General features: G+C 42.7%; 1 protein-coding gene and 1 long non-coding RNA gene across 3 annotated transcripts in view; one reads left to right on the plus strand and one right to left on the minus strand.

Annotated features, from left to right (window-relative positions):
* The first annotated feature begins 10,893 nt into the window (after positions 1-10,893).
* On the plus strand, positions 10,894-15,558 carry LOC121005066. The gene is made up of 2 exons (XR_005779868.1): positions 10,894-10,984; positions 15,347-15,558. It is a non-coding gene; the product is annotated as an uncharacterized LOC121005066 (long non-coding RNA).
* Positions 15,559-16,212: 654 nt separating this feature from the next.
* BNIP3 (BCL2 interacting protein 3) overlaps positions 16,213-18,275 on the minus strand; it is a 46,705-nt gene continuing 44,642 nt past the window's right edge. For both annotated transcript variants that reach the window (XM_040437585.1, XM_040437586.1), the window contains exon 6: positions 16,213-17,194. In XM_040437585.1, coding sequence (XP_040293519.1) covers positions 17,149-17,194 — 46 coding nt within the window. In that variant the 3' untranslated portion in view covers positions 16,213-17,148. The remainder of the gene's footprint in view (positions 17,195-18,275) is intronic.

Consider the following 18,275-nt stretch of genomic DNA (forward strand, 5'->3'; position numbering starts at 1 on the left):
AAAACAAATAAAAGCAGCCTAACTAAAGACCGGGAGATTAATTGCCAAAGTGAGTAAAACTAACCCTAAAATGTTCTTCAATTATATAAATGGTGAAAAGTATAAATCTGAAGGTGTCGGCCCTCTACAGAGTAATGAGGGGGGAGTTGCAGAGAGCGATGAGGAGAAAGCAAAGCTATTAAAAAATAAAATCTCCACTGTATTCACTGAGGAAAATAAACTGTCAGATGAAATGCAGAATGTAAAAGTAAATTCCCCATTAAAAGTGCCCTGTCTGACCTAGGAAGAAGTACAGCGGCATCTTAAAAAGATTAAAATAGACAAATGGCCAGGACCAGATGGCATACATGTAGTGTACGGGGACTGTAATGCCCGTCACTACAAAAGGGTCACTTGTTGTGCTGTCGTGTCCCCTTATTTATGGGGAAGTTGGTATATGTCATCTTTATAAAATGTCATGTAATGTAATGCTATGTATTTCCCTGTTACTGTGAAACTTGCATGTACAGGCCTGCTAGGGGTGTCATTCCAGCTCTTAGTCACTAGAGGGAGCTAGGGAGCCCTAGTTTATATAAGGCCCAGTCAGGGAAAGGAAAGTGAGTCTAGAGTTGTAGTTGGAGACTAGACCATGTCAGAGACAAGTCCAGGCCTGAAGCCTGCGGACCAGGAGAGGGTATTGCAGTCCCTGTAACCGGGTCCCAGTTCCAAGGAGAAGGTTCCCCTCCTGAATTTATATATGCAGAAGCAGGAAGACCACTGTTAAACAGCCTGGGAGTTCAGAAGTTTCTAGAGTCTGAGGAAGCTGAGAGAGAGACAGAGGCAAATCCAGGAAAGCAAGAGGTACTCAAGACAACAGAGGAGGTACTTGATAAAGATAAAACCAAGGATATGCGCCAGAGCTAGGGTATTGGGCCTTGGAGAAGAGTTTCTATGTTCCAGGATCAGTCAGGAATAGAGTGCAAGCTGCCTGTACTGCAAGTCCTGTGTTTAACACTCTGAAGTCACCTTGCTATAACTGTATTGCCTGCATCAACTGTATTGAAAAATCGACTGTATGCAAAGGAACTGCGTTTCCGTTAATGTCCCTATATATGATGACTACTAAAGTTGGAGTTCTGTTTTAACATCACGTGGTTCCTCAGTTATTCCTGCTATCAGCAAACGGCGTGCCACCGTTTAATTGGCACTGGCGTCACAAACATTTCCTATCATCCCCTGCCCTTGCAGAGAGTCAGCCGTCTCAGGTTAGTGTCTATTGCACTACAACACCCAGGAACACTATTAAACACAACTTGAGTACGCTGCACCAGATGGCATACACCCCCGTATTCTAAGAGAATTAAGTAATGTCATAGCCAGACCCTTATTTCTGATATTTAAGGACTCTATACTGACAGAGAGTGTTCCACAGGATTGGAGCATAGCAAATGTGGTGCCAATATTCAAAAAGGGTACAAAAACAGAGCCGGGAAACTATAGGCCGGTAAGTTTAACATCTGTCGTGGGTAAACTGTTTGACGGTTTTCTAAGAGATGCTATCTTGGAGTACGTCAATGAAAATAAGCAAATAACGCCATATCAGCATGGCTTCATAAGGGATCAGTCATGTCAAACTAAATTAATCAGTTTCTATCAGGAGGTAAGTTCTAGACTTGACAGCGGCGACACTGTACCACAAAAAAGATTAGTATATAAAATGAGAATGCTTGGACTGGGGGAAAATGTCTGTATGTGGGTAAGTAACTGGCTCAGTGATAGAAAATAGAGGGTGGTTATTAATGGTACACACTCAGATTGGGTCACTGTCACTAGTGGAGTACCTCAGGGGTCAGTATTGGGCCCTATTCTCTTCAATATATTTATTAATGATCTTGAAGAAGGCTTGCACAGTAAAATATACATTTTTGCAGATGACACTAAACTGTGTAAAGTAATTGACACGGAAGAGGACAGTATACTGCTACAGAGGGATCTGGATAGATTAGAGGCTTGGGCAGAGAAGTGGCAGATGAGGTTTAACACTGACAAATGTAAGGTTATGCACATGGGTAGGAATAATAGAAATCACCCGTACATACTAAATGGTAAAACACTGGGTAACACTGATATGGAAAAGGACCTAGGAATTTTAGTGAACAGCAAACTAAGCTGTAAAAACCAGTGTCAGGCAGCTGCTTGCAAGGCCAATAATATAATGGATTGCATCAAAAGGGGCATAGATGCCAGTGATGAGAACATAGTCCCACTTTAGAAATCACTAGTCAGACCACACATGGAGTACTGTGTACAGTTTTGGGCTCCTGTGAACAAGGCAAACATAGCAGAGCTGGAGAGGGTACAGAGTAAAGCAACTAAAGTAATAACTGGAATGGGGGGCCTACAGTACCCTGAAAGATTATCAGTATTAGGGTTATTCACTTTAGAAAAAAGACGACTGAGGGGGGATCTAATTACTATGTATAAATATATCAGGGGTCAGTACAGAGATCTCTCCCATCATCTATTTATCCCCAGGACTGTCACTGTGACAAGGGAACTTCCTCTGCGTCTGGAGGAAAGAAGGTTTGTACACAAACATAGAAGAGGATTCTTTACGGTAAGAGCAGTGAGACTATGGAACTCTCTGCCTGAGGAGGTAGTGATGGTGAGTTCACTAAAAGAGTTCAAGAGGGGCCTAAACTAGGCCGAAACATGGACGTGGGGATTCGTGATCGAGATACAAGACCGCACAAGATTAAATTATATATTTAATTGCCTTAAGGGCACACTAGATAACACAATATACACAAATAATATATACAGTGGTCTGAGGTTACAAATACAGGTAATATGGTACAAACAGGATTACACAGAGCACAAGTCAGTTACCGGGTAGATGAATGTTTCTTTGGGTTATGATTAGTCCTTTGCTGTATTCACATGGAGGGCAGTGATGTCAGCTGGTTGCAAGTCCCTCTAAACACATGGCACGATTTGACCCTCCTTCAGAGAAAAGACACGCCCGCTTGCTGGCACAAGCCTTTTAAACTGTAGCCGGCCCCTCTTCTGGGAAGGGTCCACTCCCCCTCTTCTGGGCTGGCATTAAATGACTCACAAAACCCTTTAGGGTATATAGCTCCAGACCAGAACATCATAGGAGGATGGTTCTGGGACCAACAGATCCGCCTGGGTTCAAAACATGGTATCATTATTTGGTTTCTGTGGGGAAATATGTATATCTCCCTTCCCTGGCATCCCACCACCAAACCATGACCACGGGCTTGTTCATCGTGGCCACCGGGACAAAAATATGTATCCGGTTTGCACCTGTGATGGCCGGGCGATTCATAATTCCTTATAAATTGCACCTGCTTGAACTGGTTTTATCCTGTACCTGTATAATTTGTTTATTATGTATTATATAATTTAATTGTGTTTTTTTGTGTGTTTTTTTATTTTTAAAAAAGCTTAGTAAAGGTTATATATCAGTTTATATGAGGGTTTTGTCAGATTTGATGGCTAAATTTAGAAATCTCCTTTGCTTCTGTTGGGGAATAGGATTGTTTATTCAAATGATGAAAGCTACATAATCGAAATTGTATATCAAAAGGCTTTTGCAATCTACATGTCTTTTCATGTTAAGATTGCTTAATAAAATGGCCTCTTAGAGCAGCTTTAATTTTTTTAAACAAATTTTCCTGGGGTTGTTATTTTGGAGGCACACATTTCTAGTGTCTGTATGGACAGAGCAATAGTGTGTTTTGGTGTGCTTTATGTTAGCTGTACTGAGATGTGGGTGTATGTGCCATTATAAAAAGTCTTCACTCCAAGTCTTGCAAAACCAAAGGCTTGTATTTATTCTGAGCAATAAACAGAAAAATAAAAACAGTTTTCAGCTACTTCGGTAGCAAGTAGCTCCCTCATTGCCCAACTCACAGCCTGAAGTGAAGCTGAAACCCTCAGCATATTCCACAGGTGCCCTTAAAAGGGTTGTGCAGGCAGTATACAGGTTCTTTTCAAAAAATTAGCATATTGTGATAAAGTTCATTATTTTCTGTAATGTACTGATAAACATTGGACTTTCATATATTTTAGATTCATTACACACAACTGAAGTAGTTCAAGCCTTTTCTTGTTTTAATATTGATGATTTTGGCATGAAAACCCAAAATTCCTATCTCAAAAAATTAGCATATCATGAAAAGGTTCTCTAAACGAGCTATTAACCTAATCATCTGAATCAACTAATTAACTCTAAACACCTGCAAAAGATTCCTGAGGCTTTTAAAAACCCCAGCCTGGTTCATTACTCAAAACCGCAATCATGGGTAAGACTGCCGACCTGACTGCTGTCCAGAAGGCCATCATTGACACCCTCAAGCAAGAGGGTAAGACACAGAAAGAAATTTCTGAATGAATAGGCTGTTCCCAGAGTGCTGTATCAAGGCACCTCAGTGGGAAGTCTGTGGGAAGGAAAAAGTGTGGCAGAAAACGCTGCACAACGAGAAGAGGTGACCGGACCCTGGGGAAGATTGTGGAGAAGGACCGATTCCAGACCTTGGGGGACCTGCGGAAGCAGTGGACTGAGTCTGGAGTAGAAACATCCAGAGCCACCGTGTACAGGAAATGGGCTACAGGTGCCGCATTCCCCAGGTCAAGCCACTTTTGAACCAGAAACAGCGGCAGAAGCGCCTGACCTGGGCTACAGACAAGCAGCACTGGACTGTTGCTCAGTGGTCCAAAGTACTTTTTTCGGATGAAAGCAAATGTCATTCGGAAATCAAGGTGCCAGAGGAGAGGGAAATGCCAAAATGCCTGAAGTCCAGTGTCAAGTACCCACAGTCAGTGATGGTCTGGGGTGCCATGTCAGCTGCTGGTGTTGGTCCACTGTGTTTTATCAAGGGCAGGGTCAATGCAGCTAGCTATCAGGAGATTTTGGAGCACTTTATGCTTCTATCTGCTGAAAAGCTTTATGGAGATGAAGATTTCATTTTTCAGCACGACCTGGCACCTGCTCACAGTGCCAAAACCACTGGTAAATGGTTTACTGACCATGGTATTACTGTGCTCAATTGGCCTGCCAACTCTCCTGACCTGAACCCCATAGAGAATCTGTGGGATATTGGGAAGAGAAAGTTGAGAGACGCAAGACCCAACACTCTGGATGAACTTAAGGCCGCTATCGAAGAATCCTGGGCCTCCATAACACCTCAGCAGTGCCACAGGCTGATTACCTCCATGCCACGCCGCATTGAAGCAGTCATTTCTGCAAAAGGATTCCCGACCAAGTATTGAGTGCATAACTGAACTTAATTATTTGAAGGTTGATTTTTTTTGTATTAAAAACACTTTTCTTTTATTGGTCGGATGAAATATGCTAATTTTTTGAGATAGGAATTTTGGGTTTTCATGAGCTGTATGCCAAAATCATCAATATTAAAACAAGAAAAGGCTTGAACTACTTCAGTTGTGTGTAATGAATCTAAAATATATGAAAGTCTAATGTTTATCAGTACATTACAGAAAATAATGAACTTTATCACAATATGCTAATTTTTTTAAAAGAACCTGTATATTGATGACCTATTGTCGGGATAGGTCATCAACATCTGATCAGCAAAGGTCGGACTCCCCCCCCACACACACACACAAACGAATCAGATGTTCGAAGAGTAGGTGGCTTTCAAGTGAAACTGATGTACCTGAACTTAAATCTTCAGTAAAGAGCTGTTGTACTGCAAAACTGCCTCATTATTGCCTCCTCCACCGCTGCAGGGGACCCAGCCTTGCACCTCACTATTGCTCACCATCAAAGCCACCCTGAACCACCATCAGGCAGGAGAACCCCAAGATCAGGGTGTGCCCCAATAGGGAGAATCATGCACCATTCCCATAACTTGACTGCCCAGGAGAGTGTCATTATTCTTGCAACTATCACTCCTATCCTTTCCTTTGTTCATCACCTTTGGGCACATTTCATTAGGAGGAGGGGGGTTTCCACAGGTTAGATTCCTATTTATCATAAGGCATATCCTAACAATATGCCATAACTGTACAAGATAGGAATGACTCTTTAAAGTGTTGCACACTGTGTGGCAAGGTTTATTTTAGTAGTTCTTTCCCTTTGAGTCCTTGTAAAGTAGTTGGTTAGTGGTACCAGGCTGCGTTCCTGAAGTCTGAAGTAACTACATGTGTACTGCACACTGAAGATCTTTAGAAGGGGTCAGTTGTGTATTTTATCATAATTTTGTAAATGTTTTATTCACCTAATCCGTGTCAAGCCTATTTTATTCCCGGATCTCTGAATTCACGGTAATACAAACACAGTTCTATTTCTGGAACTAGTAGTGAACTGGTTATTGCGATCAGTCCGGAGCTTTACCATGACTGTAATTCTCATCATATGACTGTTACACCTTTTAACATATTATGTAATAAAAATAGCACGTGCACAAATCTCCGTACATAAATTGAAAGCCTTTTTTTTAAAATCATATCCAACATACAGATCACAAGGATGCGTAACGCTCCTCCTGTAGCTTCTAATGTTTGTGTGTTCACTACAAAACAGACAGCAGTTTGCAGGCAAATGAAAAAAGACGGCGGATGAAGGCGTGAAGTGTGAAAAGAACACAGATCGGCATTGAGAGCACTAAAAACTTTATTCAATATGTTTACTTGAAGAACATTCACGGTTTACATCAGAAATGCACAACTTTTCTTAACTGGCAGATTAGTAAAGGAAAAAACTAACCAGAATATTAAAGTTAGCAAATCTAGGCAAAGACTTAATTGCCCTTAAGGCGACAGATACAGAATGACTACATGTGGTTAACGCATTACTATGCTGCACAACATGATATCAAAAAGTATGATTCAATCAGCTACAGATATTGATGAGGATCTCTACTCTCTCCAGACATGTCTGCTTTAGTCAATACTTGTATTTCCCTTAAAATAACAAACTGCCATTCCTCTGCTACTCCCCCTGGAAATGTGCAGAGACCTTGATAACTGCATGTCAGTAAGGTGAATCCCTGCACAAAATCAGTGCTGAAAGGTAATGGTATTCTCCAGTTGCCAATGTATTCATATACTTCCAGGAGGAATAACAGAGGGACAACACAATGCAAAAATCTAAGGCAATACGCTCCAGAACAAATATTTACTGCAACAGACTTTTTACATAGTAGACAAGTCCTCCTTCAATATGGCAAGCTAGATAACTACATCCTTAAAGGGACCCTGTGACCAGGATATCCTCTTAGATTAGAGATCTGTTGGATGCCTTGTCAAAATTGAACTAGTGGGTACAATTGTGTCCAGTAAGGAGTCCTCATTAACTTTGTGCAATGTATATCAGCTTTTTAGCTCCATGCACAGTAGAGCTTTGTGCACTGAATAACAAAAAATGGCACAAGTCCCTATGGCTCCATAGTATGAGGCACGCGTCTCCATATGGCACAGTATTCTTTTCTCAGAAATGTTCCTTCTGATGCATGCCACAATTTTTTTCTGTTAGATTCATAGAGAATTTTACAGAATAGACCCTGTATGAAATCGTAGGAATATTCTGCACAACTCAGAGTCTTAGAGAGCAGTAATGCCTGTGTATATGAGCTCTCCTACTTATGTGGGAGAGGGCACATGACATACTCCATGCAGGTCTAGAAACAAACAGCTGTTCTTCTAAGGACTTTTGTAGTCTGGACTCCTATGATTGGTACGATTGCAATTGTGCCCACAAGATCAACTTCAATAGGTCATGGTACAGATGACCAAACCGAAAGCGAGCCTCTTCTGGTGACAGTCTGTCTCAAAAGATTTTGGTTTCAAAAATAAAATAAAATGTTAAAACTTTGGACAGAACATTTCTACACTCATTTACAATATGTATATATACACAAGAGATCAACCGCTATAGAATATAATCACACGTATCGTTACAATAAAAATCTGTTTGTTTTTTTTACATTGTGCAGGATACTTTCCTAGATGTTAAGGTGCTTTCCAGGAATTTTTGTGCAAGTGCAAGTCTGGTTCTGATTTAGCACTAGAACACTACAAGTATAGCAGAGCTCAGTTTGCCACTCCATAGTATCACAATGTGTTATTGCATAGGGCTGCAGGAAACACAAGTGAGTTCCGTTAAAGGAACACTGCATGAAAATCAGATCCGTGTTATAACTTGCACAAGGTATAACACCGCGTTTCCGTCCTCCTGAAGTGTTCCTCTAACTAATAGCAATATTGGAGGCTCAAACAGTGCAGGCCAGATATAAATGACAAATTCAGCACTGCCATATCTATATATCTGAATGTGACATTTTATAATACAGTTAAAACTGCAGTGGGACATTTTCCAGTGGTCTTTTAACTGGACCGTATACTGTGTACATCTATTGGCCACTGCAGCATTCTCAGGTCAGACAGTGATTATGTCTTTCACCAGTCTAAATTTCCTTAACGGCTATGCACAACTTTGGGGGCAATTTTTCTATGATTGAATGGGCTAAAAATCATTTATTCAATTGGTTTTTATTACATTTTCAACAGTTTTTGTCCTACAGGGTTACGTTTCAGCCTATCTCCAGAGTATGTTATTTTCAGTCCCCCAGGGAGATGTCAAGTTGCACTCAAAGACTCATTGTAGCTAAATTCTTATCAAACTGATAAGAATATGGCTTAAATGAATGTTTATGAGCGCTCAGGAATTCAGAGATAATGGCTATACATCCAGCTGTCAGAACAGCAACCTTATGGCTCACTGTGAGACTGAAAACAAGATACTCAGCAGATTAGATAACCCCTTTAAGATTCAGCCTAAGCCTAAAACATGTCTCCTAATGCCCAGGCCCCTCATATAGATTATACTTACCCCGCTCCTCGGCACCCTCCCTAGGATCGCAGGTGACGCTAAGGAGGCTCGTCCCCATTTGCTGCCTGCTATCGACTCCCCCCCCCCCCACTGCGTTGCCGGATGTTTTGATCCGCGTGATGAGGAGATGCAGCGGCGGCCTGCGGGGATCAGGAGCGACCCCCCGGCACCCGCGTCACTCCTGATCCCCGCATCCTTATATAATCTATATGAGGGGCCCCGGGCATTGGGGGGTATGTTTTAGACTTTGGATAACCTCTTTAACCTTGAAAGACAAAAACTGTTGAAAATGTAATAAACAATGATTTTTACCCAAAGATGTATAAAGTGCAATTGCCATGTAAAAAGTGCCCTTGAAGGAGTTCATAGCCTTTAAAGTGGCTGTGCCAAATTTGAAACGCATCCCCTATCCACATGATAAGAGTCCGATCACTGGGGGGTCCACCCCTCAAGATCCCCACGATCATTAGAATAGGGGTCCCATGTCTCCCCATATAAAGAAAGCGGTGGTCAAGTAAATGCACTGCTGATTTATCCATCCTTATAGGAATTTCTAAGCCCTCTATTCATACAGGGAGACCCAGGACCCCCGTTCTTGTGATCGTTGGGGATACCATAAGTAGGACCCCCATCAATTACACTCAGTCACTATACTGTGGACTTTGTATGGGGAATGAGTTTTAGGCTGGGTTCAGACCTGAGCGTATTTGATATGCACGATTAACGCGCGTTTTTGTCGCGCGTTTTTATGCGCGTTTTTGCAATAGTAAACGCGCGTTTGACGCGCGTTTGTGTGATTGACTGCAGTGTCCTATGGTCACAAACGTGCGTCAAAACGCCCCAAAGAAGCTCAAGAACTTGTTTGAGCGTAGGGCGTTTTTCAGCGCGTTCAAACGTGCTGTAAAACGCTCAAGTGAGAACCAGGGCCATAGGGAAGCATTGGTTTTCATGTGTTGAGCGTTTTACAGCGCGTTTGAACGCGCTGTAAAACGCTCAAGTGTGAACTCAGCCTAAGGCTCAATTCACACCTGAGCGTTCTGAAAGGAGCGCTCTGTATGCGCGATTGTACGGACGTTTACAAGCGCGCATACAGAGACAAGTGTGCACACAGTGTCGCGCGTTCCCGAAAGTCTATAGTACGGGAACGCGCGACAAGCGCCCAAAAAAACGCTCCTGTACTTGTGTGAGCGTCGGGCGTTTTACAGCGCGATCGTACGCGCTGTAAAACGCCCAGGTGAGAACCATTCCCATAGGGAAGCATTGGTTTCTCCTTGTTGAGCGTTTTACAGCGCGTAGGAACGCGCTGTAAAACGCTCAGGTGTGAATTGAGCCTAAAACTTGGCTCAACCCTTTAAAAAGTAGGAGAATGGGTAGCTACAGTATTTTTCGAGGACTATAAGGCTCAGTTCAGACCTGAGCGTTTTACAGCGTGTTCCTACGCGCTGTAAAACGCTCGACAAGGAGAAACCAATGCTTCCCTATGGGAATGGTTCTCACCTGGGCGTTTTACAGCGCGTACGATCGCGCTGTAAAACGCCCGACGCTCAAACAAGTACAGGAGCGTTTTTTTGGGCGCTTGTCGCGCGTTCCCGTACATAGACTTTCGGGAACGCGCGACACTGTGTGTACGCTTGTCTCTGTATGCGCGATTGTAAACGCCCGTACAATCGCGCATACAGAGCGCTCCTTTCAGAACGCTCAGGTCTGAACTGAGCCTTAAGGCTCAATTCACACCTGAGCGTTCTGAAACGAGCGCTCTGTATGCGCGATTGTACGGGCGTTTACAAGCGCGCATACAGAGACAAGTGTGCACACAGTGTCGCGCGTTCCCGAAAGTCTATGTACGGGAACGCGCGACAAGCGCCCAAAAAAACGCTACCGAACTTGTGTGAGCGTCGGGCGTTTTACAGCGCGATCGTACGCGCTGTAAAACGCCCAGGTGAGAACCATTCCCATAGGGAAGCATTGGTTTCTCCTTGTTGAGCGTTTTACAGCGCGTAGGAACGCGCTGTAAAACGCTCAGGTGTGAATTGAGCCTAAGAGGAGCTGCTTTTATTTTTTCCGTGTCTGGTATTGTAGGTCAGAATTTGAATAGCACTGAACTGCAATACCAGATACAGCCCAAGAGTGGCGCTGCTTCTTGAAGAAAAAAAAAAGCCTTACCCTTTTTCCTAGTCCTAGACATGGACAAAGATAGGATGCTAATGGTAGAGCGGCTCCCCTTCTACATGGCATTGACATTCTGCTTGTGACACATATTACGGTCATGCCACCCGCACTACCACCACTGAAATGCCTCATGACAAGATGGGTAAGGACTTACGTTTTTTAAGATGGTGGATGGCTTCCTAAATCCTTTTGAAACAATATATTTATTTCAGTCATCGGCCCTGGCACCTTCACCATCATTTATGCAAGTTTTCTGGAGTAAAAGACAATTGAAATCTACACCAGCTAAGGCCTGGAGTAGATGTGCACGGACTGGAGGAGGATGCACCCAATTTATGATGAGTCCTGTGTCTCATCATTTAGACCTCGAGCTCTGAGGCAGGGGGTACATAATGGTCCAATAATCCTTGGCTAGTCACAGTGTATATAGTGGAGATAGTATTATCAAGATTTCTAGTAATGTCAACCAGATTGGTTTTCCGATCTGTTAGAAAGTAGGGTTGAGCAAACTTGCTGTTTGCAAGTTCGGGTTCGAGGTTCGGATTCGGGTTCTGGATCCCGTTATCACGGAATATAACGGAATTCTATGACAGAAGGCAAAACGAAAGCCTCTAAGGCTGGGTTCTCACTTGAGCGTTTTACAGCGCTGAAAAACGCGCTGTAAAACGCCCTACGCTCAAACAAGTACTTGAGCTTCTTTGGGGCGTTTTGACGCGCGTTTGTGGCCATAGGACATTGCAGTCAATCACACAAACGCGCGTCAAACGCGCGTTTACTATTGCAAAAAACGCTCGTCAAAAACGTGCGTCAAAAACGCGCGTTAAACGCGCATATCAAAGACGCTCAGGTCTGAACCCAGCCTCAAAGGCATTCAGTCATAATAGAAGTCTATGGGCAGCATAACTGATCCGACCAGTTTCCGTTATGCAGGAGTCCTGCATAACGGACGGAGGCTTAAAGGCTTCCGTGGTGCATTCCATCATAGGCCCCTTTCACACGAGCGAGACGGATTGGCTCCGGATGTGTTCAGGGTGCGTTCAGTGAAACTCGCACCATTTTGCAAGAAAGTTCAGTCAGTTTTGTCTGCGATTGCCTTCAGTTGTTCAGTTTTTTTCCGAGCGGGTGCGATGCGTTTTTCACGCGCGTGATAAAAAAACTGATGGTTTACAAACAACATCCCTTAGCAACTATCAGTGAAAAACGCATTGCATCCGCAGTTGCTTTCGGATGCAGTGCTTTTTTCACTGAAGCCCCATTCACTTTTATGGGGCCAGGGCTGCGTGAAAAACTCAGAATATAGAACACGCTGCGTTTTTCACGCAACGCAGAACTGATGCGTGAAAAAAAAAACGCTCATGTACACAGACCCATTGAAATGAATGGGTCAGGATTCAGTGCGGGTGCTATGCATTCACGTCACGCATTGCAACCGCGCTGAAAACTCGCTCGTGTGAAAGGGGCCATAGAATTCTGTTATATTCCGTGATAACGGGATCCAGAACCCAAATCCGAACCCGAATTTGCAAACAGCAAGTTCGCTCATCCCTATTAGAAAGTTTTCCAGCATTGACTAGGCCCATCATTCTCATGACTGGTTTACCAGATGTCTTACCAACTATCGGTGGCCAACCTAAGAGCAGTTGACTTGTAATGTTATACAATATAAAGGGCTACATGGCGAATTGTGATATCGCAAAACATCGCAAATATCGCGCTGCTAAAATCACAACTCGTAATCTTCGTCCTGTAGCCCTGGCCTTATTCCTTTACTAAAAAGCAGGTCGGTTTACAGGCCGTCACAGGAACATGACGGCCTGTAAATTCTGTAAAGGATTTTACAAATTTAAAGGGCAATATTGCTCTGCCACAAGATATTGCAGAACTATGAGTCCCAAGAGGATTATCAGATCAGAAATCTCTCTTAAATCCTCACAATCTGAAGGGTTGTAGTATGAAATGATCTGAATTAAAGTTTACTGAAGAAAGTACATGGCATTCTAGGTTAACAGACATATTTAACTGCGCCAGCATGCAATTTTAACACGAAACAGCAGTGTTCAAGTGATTGTTAATATTGGTGCAGTTTTTGCAGGTAAAACCACTTGTGACCCAAAGAAGCACTCCGTTTTTTTTTCTTTCATTTTACATATATTACTAAGTCACCACCAGTATTCTAGCAGTGTAATGTTACACCCTAACTCAGTTGCATCCATACATTTTTAACCTTTTCGTTATGGGAACCTGGTCATGTGACCTGAAGTCTGACTCCTTGCTCTAATGTGTAAACGGGAATTCGCTCTCTGCCATGTGGTTGACTTCCTGTGAACTATAGTATGACGTCATAACCAATCAAATCTCTCTTGACAGGTCCCAGGCGCCTCCCTGCCTTCCATGTTCTTCTGTAAATCTCTGTATTCTGTTGAAGATATAATGTCTCCTCTATCTAACGGCTTAGGAGTGCAGATAGGTAGTAGGTAAGTGTATACAGTGATTAGCTGCCGTTATATAAACTTGAAGACTCACCCAGACTGTCTGTACTATCTGTGTGTGCTGACTCTCCAGTGCAGTTCTATGGGATGTAGCTTCACACTGGTCTCCCTGCATGTATGAGCTGACAGGGTAGAGAGAGATAACAGGCCAGACGGGGCGGAAAGGCTCAAGCTGCATCACATAGGAGAAGATGGAGATCCTGCAGTTTGAGGGGACGGCAGCTGTATCATGAATCTGTCATGGCTTCTCTTACACAGGACCCAGAGCAGTGCAGTGTGGTGAGACTCTGCAAAGCCAAGCAGGATGGGAAATGTAGGATTTACTAGGAAAACCATATCTCAGAGGAAAAGGAATCAAGATGGCTGGCAAATTGCACATCAAATAAAACCGGTATACACACGACCCTCTATCTTATTCTTTAATAACAGCCTATCCTGCACTATATAGGCAAAGGAAAAAATGCCGGAGTGCTTCTTTACCATGCACTTTGTTGTATTTAATAAACTTTATTAACATTTTTATGGACAAGCTCTTCAATCTAATTCCTAGCTAAAAACATGAAGAATCATGATGTTTCTTATCCATAGATACTTATGTTCCTTCATATGTCTGTAGTAGATTAACACTGTCCTTAGGGGCTGACTGTCTGTGACGCATTAAATATGATATAATGTTAGCGCCTCCTATATGTTCTTCAATAAACCCCTTTAATTTGCTGGGTTTTGAGCTGTTAGTATCCAGGGGCCTAAGGTTTCCTCTTCAGACACTTGTGGCCATTCATATAGTTGACTTCACATCATAAAAAGTTAAATATAGCATTAAATATACATTCTACTGTCACATTGCAATTTTAGTGTTTTGTTCTCTTCATTCTAACAATCAGTCGCGGTCACAGAGGTCAGACCCAACCAGTTGGACATTGATGGTATAACCTAGTGATATGCCATCAATGTCTTTGCTAAGAGAACCTTTAATTGCACTTTGCCATATACTGGTAATGGTTTCTGTTGTACAGGGTATACAGTCAGAATAATGTCCATGAGTAATTGTCATCGTACCTTGGCCACTGTGTCTGGAGGACCTCTAGTCTCCCTTGCAGTTATGATATTTGTGGATATAACTCTACCATGCTAATTGTCCCATACTTCATATTACTTCATATACAGGCAATTTCAGGAGAGTCTGTCAGCAGTTTTAACCATGCAAAACTGTACAAAGACATTGTTCAGCTTTTATCAGGAGTATTGTGCATATAAAGTTTCATTCTGCCAGTTTCTGCTTCTACAAGTGACCAGGAGGTGGAGGAGCTTCACTGTGAAGTGTTCTAGGCATTGAACTGCTTCACAGTCCATCCCCTCGGCTCTGAGTGACAGCTGTTGTGGTCTGCTGGTTGGATGCAACATCTATCACAGCACAGGGGAGGAGCTGTGAGGCAGCTAAATGCAGAGAGATGCAGAATCAAAGTTCATATTCACACTACTCCTGATGATAAAAGTTCCACAAAAGGTATTTTTCTCCTGCACTTTTCAGCTCTAGTGCTGTTAGCAGTTTTGCATGGTCCAAACTCCTGATAGACTCCCTCTAAGTGCACGGGATCAGGATACAAAACATAAGAAGTTTTTGCCCCAGAGCTGTCAGCTTCCAGTATCTATATTTACAGACTCTCTTGCTAAGACCCACAAGGTCAAAATAGGATAGTTAGGGGGGATGTTTATAACATTGCATAGGTGTCCAGATTTGGCACTTGAATTCAACATAATTATTTTTTTCACTATTCTTATATGAAAACATTTATGTGAAATGGGCTGCACTGCAACACACAGTCTACAGACAAGAGTGGCGCTGTTTCTGAAAGAAAACGTATTTTTCTAGTCTCATGCAACTAGACATTAACTTAAAGGGGTTGTACGGTTTCCTATATTGAAGACCTATTCTCTGATATCTGATATCCTGAGGATTGGTCATTAGCAAAGTAAACCGGACAACCCCTTTAAATCACCCCAGCCTATCATTTTCTTTAATGGTGCCTTTCACACCTTAGGTAAAAACCCTACTTTTTGGATGACCGTTTGAGGTTATACATTGGTCTACTATGGCCTCAGACCTCCCTTTTTCTTCTCATTTGTTACATTCTTTGGTGCCACTATAAACATGACCACTAGGGATGAGCGAATAGACTTCGGATGAAACATTCAAAGTCGATTTGCATAAAACTTTGTTCTAATACTGTACAGAGCAGGAGCTCAGTACAGTATTAGAATGTATTGGCTCCGATGATCCGAAGTTATTACTTCGCGAAGTCTCGCGAGACTTTTCATAATAACTTCAGAAATCAATTTCTCCTGTAAAAAACATTTCCCGAACTCGGGTTCGGTTCCAAGGTACCACTTTCTGAAGTTATTATGAGAAGTCTCGCGAGACTTCGCGAATCCAGCACTAGGCCGGCAGCCTATCAGAGAAACAGGAGGGGACATACCTCTCCCTCCCCTGCTGCAGCATAGACAATGACTATGGAGATGAGCGCTTCCACAATGGAAGCGCTCATCTCCTGCTGCTGTGCCCTGCCGCCGGCCGCCCCTACTTGTCACCAGGGCCTGCCGGCCTAGCGGGAAATTTCACGGTATCCCGGCAGGCCAGTCCGGCCCTGTTCGCGATGCAATAACCTCGGCTCATTGGAGCCAATACATTCTCATACTGTACGGAGCTCCTGCTCTGTACAGTATTAGAACAAAATTTTATGCAAATCGACTTCGGATGTTTCATCTGAAGTCAATTCGCTCATCCCTAATGACCACTAATGAAGGATCCGTTACTTACAGCCATATTGGATATATGGAGATAACTGGCGCAAAATGGCTTTGCATCGAGTAACAATCCTCCCTTTATTGATAATAATGACAATATCCTTCGATATTTTGTGCACTATTCACTCTCCTCCAGAGTAAGATGATCCAACATCAACATCGGATCTATTACATTCCAGATAAGTTCTGTTTATTTCCCTTTTAGAAATTCCTTCGTCAATATATTCTGCTGGCTGTTTTACTTAGGTTGCTTAGCAACCACTTTGTTTCCTGTCTGGGTGACCACTATTTCAGCACATGTAGCTTACTGTTCTGAAGTGGTCACAGGAAGTTCTATCTGTTATACAATACGATGCCTCTTTGTTTTAGATCCCTTACAATAGAAAGAAGCACAATCACGTTGTTTCAGGGTGAAAACATGCAGGAGAACAGGAACACGTGTACAGAAAAGGAGGGTATCGTGTAGCCCTTTAAAGAAAGGCTTTTGCTTTAGATAAAGGCATATGGCCTTCAGTATTGACATGTTGATCAATTTTCATTCTGGCAACCATTTGGGCCAGTAAATTCACTATTGAAGATAGGCACTAGGATTTTTTTTGTTTTTACTTTTTACATAATATTGACCAATACTTAAGCAACTACAATTCACAGTTGAAGAAAATCTACTTAAACATGCCCACTGAATGAAATGAGATACCTTAGGTATAGAGATTACTTTACCCCCCCATCCTAAGGAGGACAGACCTTTTACATAACATTCAACAGAACTAGATATACTGTATGATCAAGGGTCCGGTGTCTTCTCGTTTGTGAGGCCGTCTCTCTCATCTAAAACGTCCCCGTAGAAGTTGTCAGACGCCTTCCAATATACACCCTATAAAGAGACAAACACAAATATGTGCATCAGGGTAATGGAGCTGATAGTAAATGAGGTTCTACCGTTTTGTTTGCCAACTTGTATTATTAACGCCATGTCATGTTTAGGTCCAACATTCTTTGCTGATTTATTGCAGCAGAGCTCCCTTTTCTTCATACACCGCTCAAAATCTTTACTTTATCAAGAGGTATTCCAGGATTTTAAAGGGATTTTCAGAGATTTTGATACTGATGTCCTCAAGATAGGTTATCAGTATCTGATCGGTGGGGGTCAACTGTTTGAGAAGTGAAAGGGGCTGAGTGCGATACCAAGCACAGACGCTATACAATGTACGGCACTGCGCTTAGTAAGCTGTGAGAAAGCCGGTGCTTTCTCAAACAGTTAATCGGTGGGAGTCCCAGGTGTCGGACCCCCACCGATCAGATACTGATGACCTATCCTGAGGATAGTTTATCAGTATAAAAATCTCGGTGTGATTGGAGGTCTCCCCCAGATCACTTGTTCCCGAGCAGCTCTGGTACCAGAAGTTGGTACCGGAACTACACAGTTCACATTCACTTCAGTGGGAGCAGAGCTACATTGACCAGATATTGATGCTCTATCCCGAGGATAAGCCATCAATATTAAAATCCTGAAATACCTCTTTGAATGATAACATTCTGACTACCTGCAGCCACCACTAGGAGGTGCTAACTGCATACTAAACAGTATGTAGCAGGCTCCTAAGGTCACCTGAATGGAGACTCCAGGCATCCTGAATTGTATCCTTTAATTCCAAGTCTCTGCAGGGGATTTGGAGCTCTGTATTATAACAAACAAAGCTCTGACTGCTATAAAGCTATATTAAAGGAATTATCCCATGGAATTTATACAATGAATAGTGCATTTCAAATGAAGAATTATTGCAATATAGATTTTCATCTCTAGTAGCGTCCCCTGCTGATTCTGGTCCACCTTCTCCTGCATTCAGTGGTGGGCCAACATTCTGAAGGAGAAGGAAATTGGGAGGAAGGGCATATCCTACCATAGTGCTATTAGTTATTAGTGGAATCGCTGGGGCTGTGGGTGAGAGACTATT

The sequence above is a fragment of the Bufo bufo genome, chromosome 6, assembly GCF_905171765.1.
Source record: "Bufo bufo chromosome 6, aBufBuf1.1, whole genome shotgun sequence".
Lineage (NCBI taxonomy): Eukaryota > Metazoa > Chordata > Amphibia > Anura > Bufonidae > Bufo > Bufo bufo.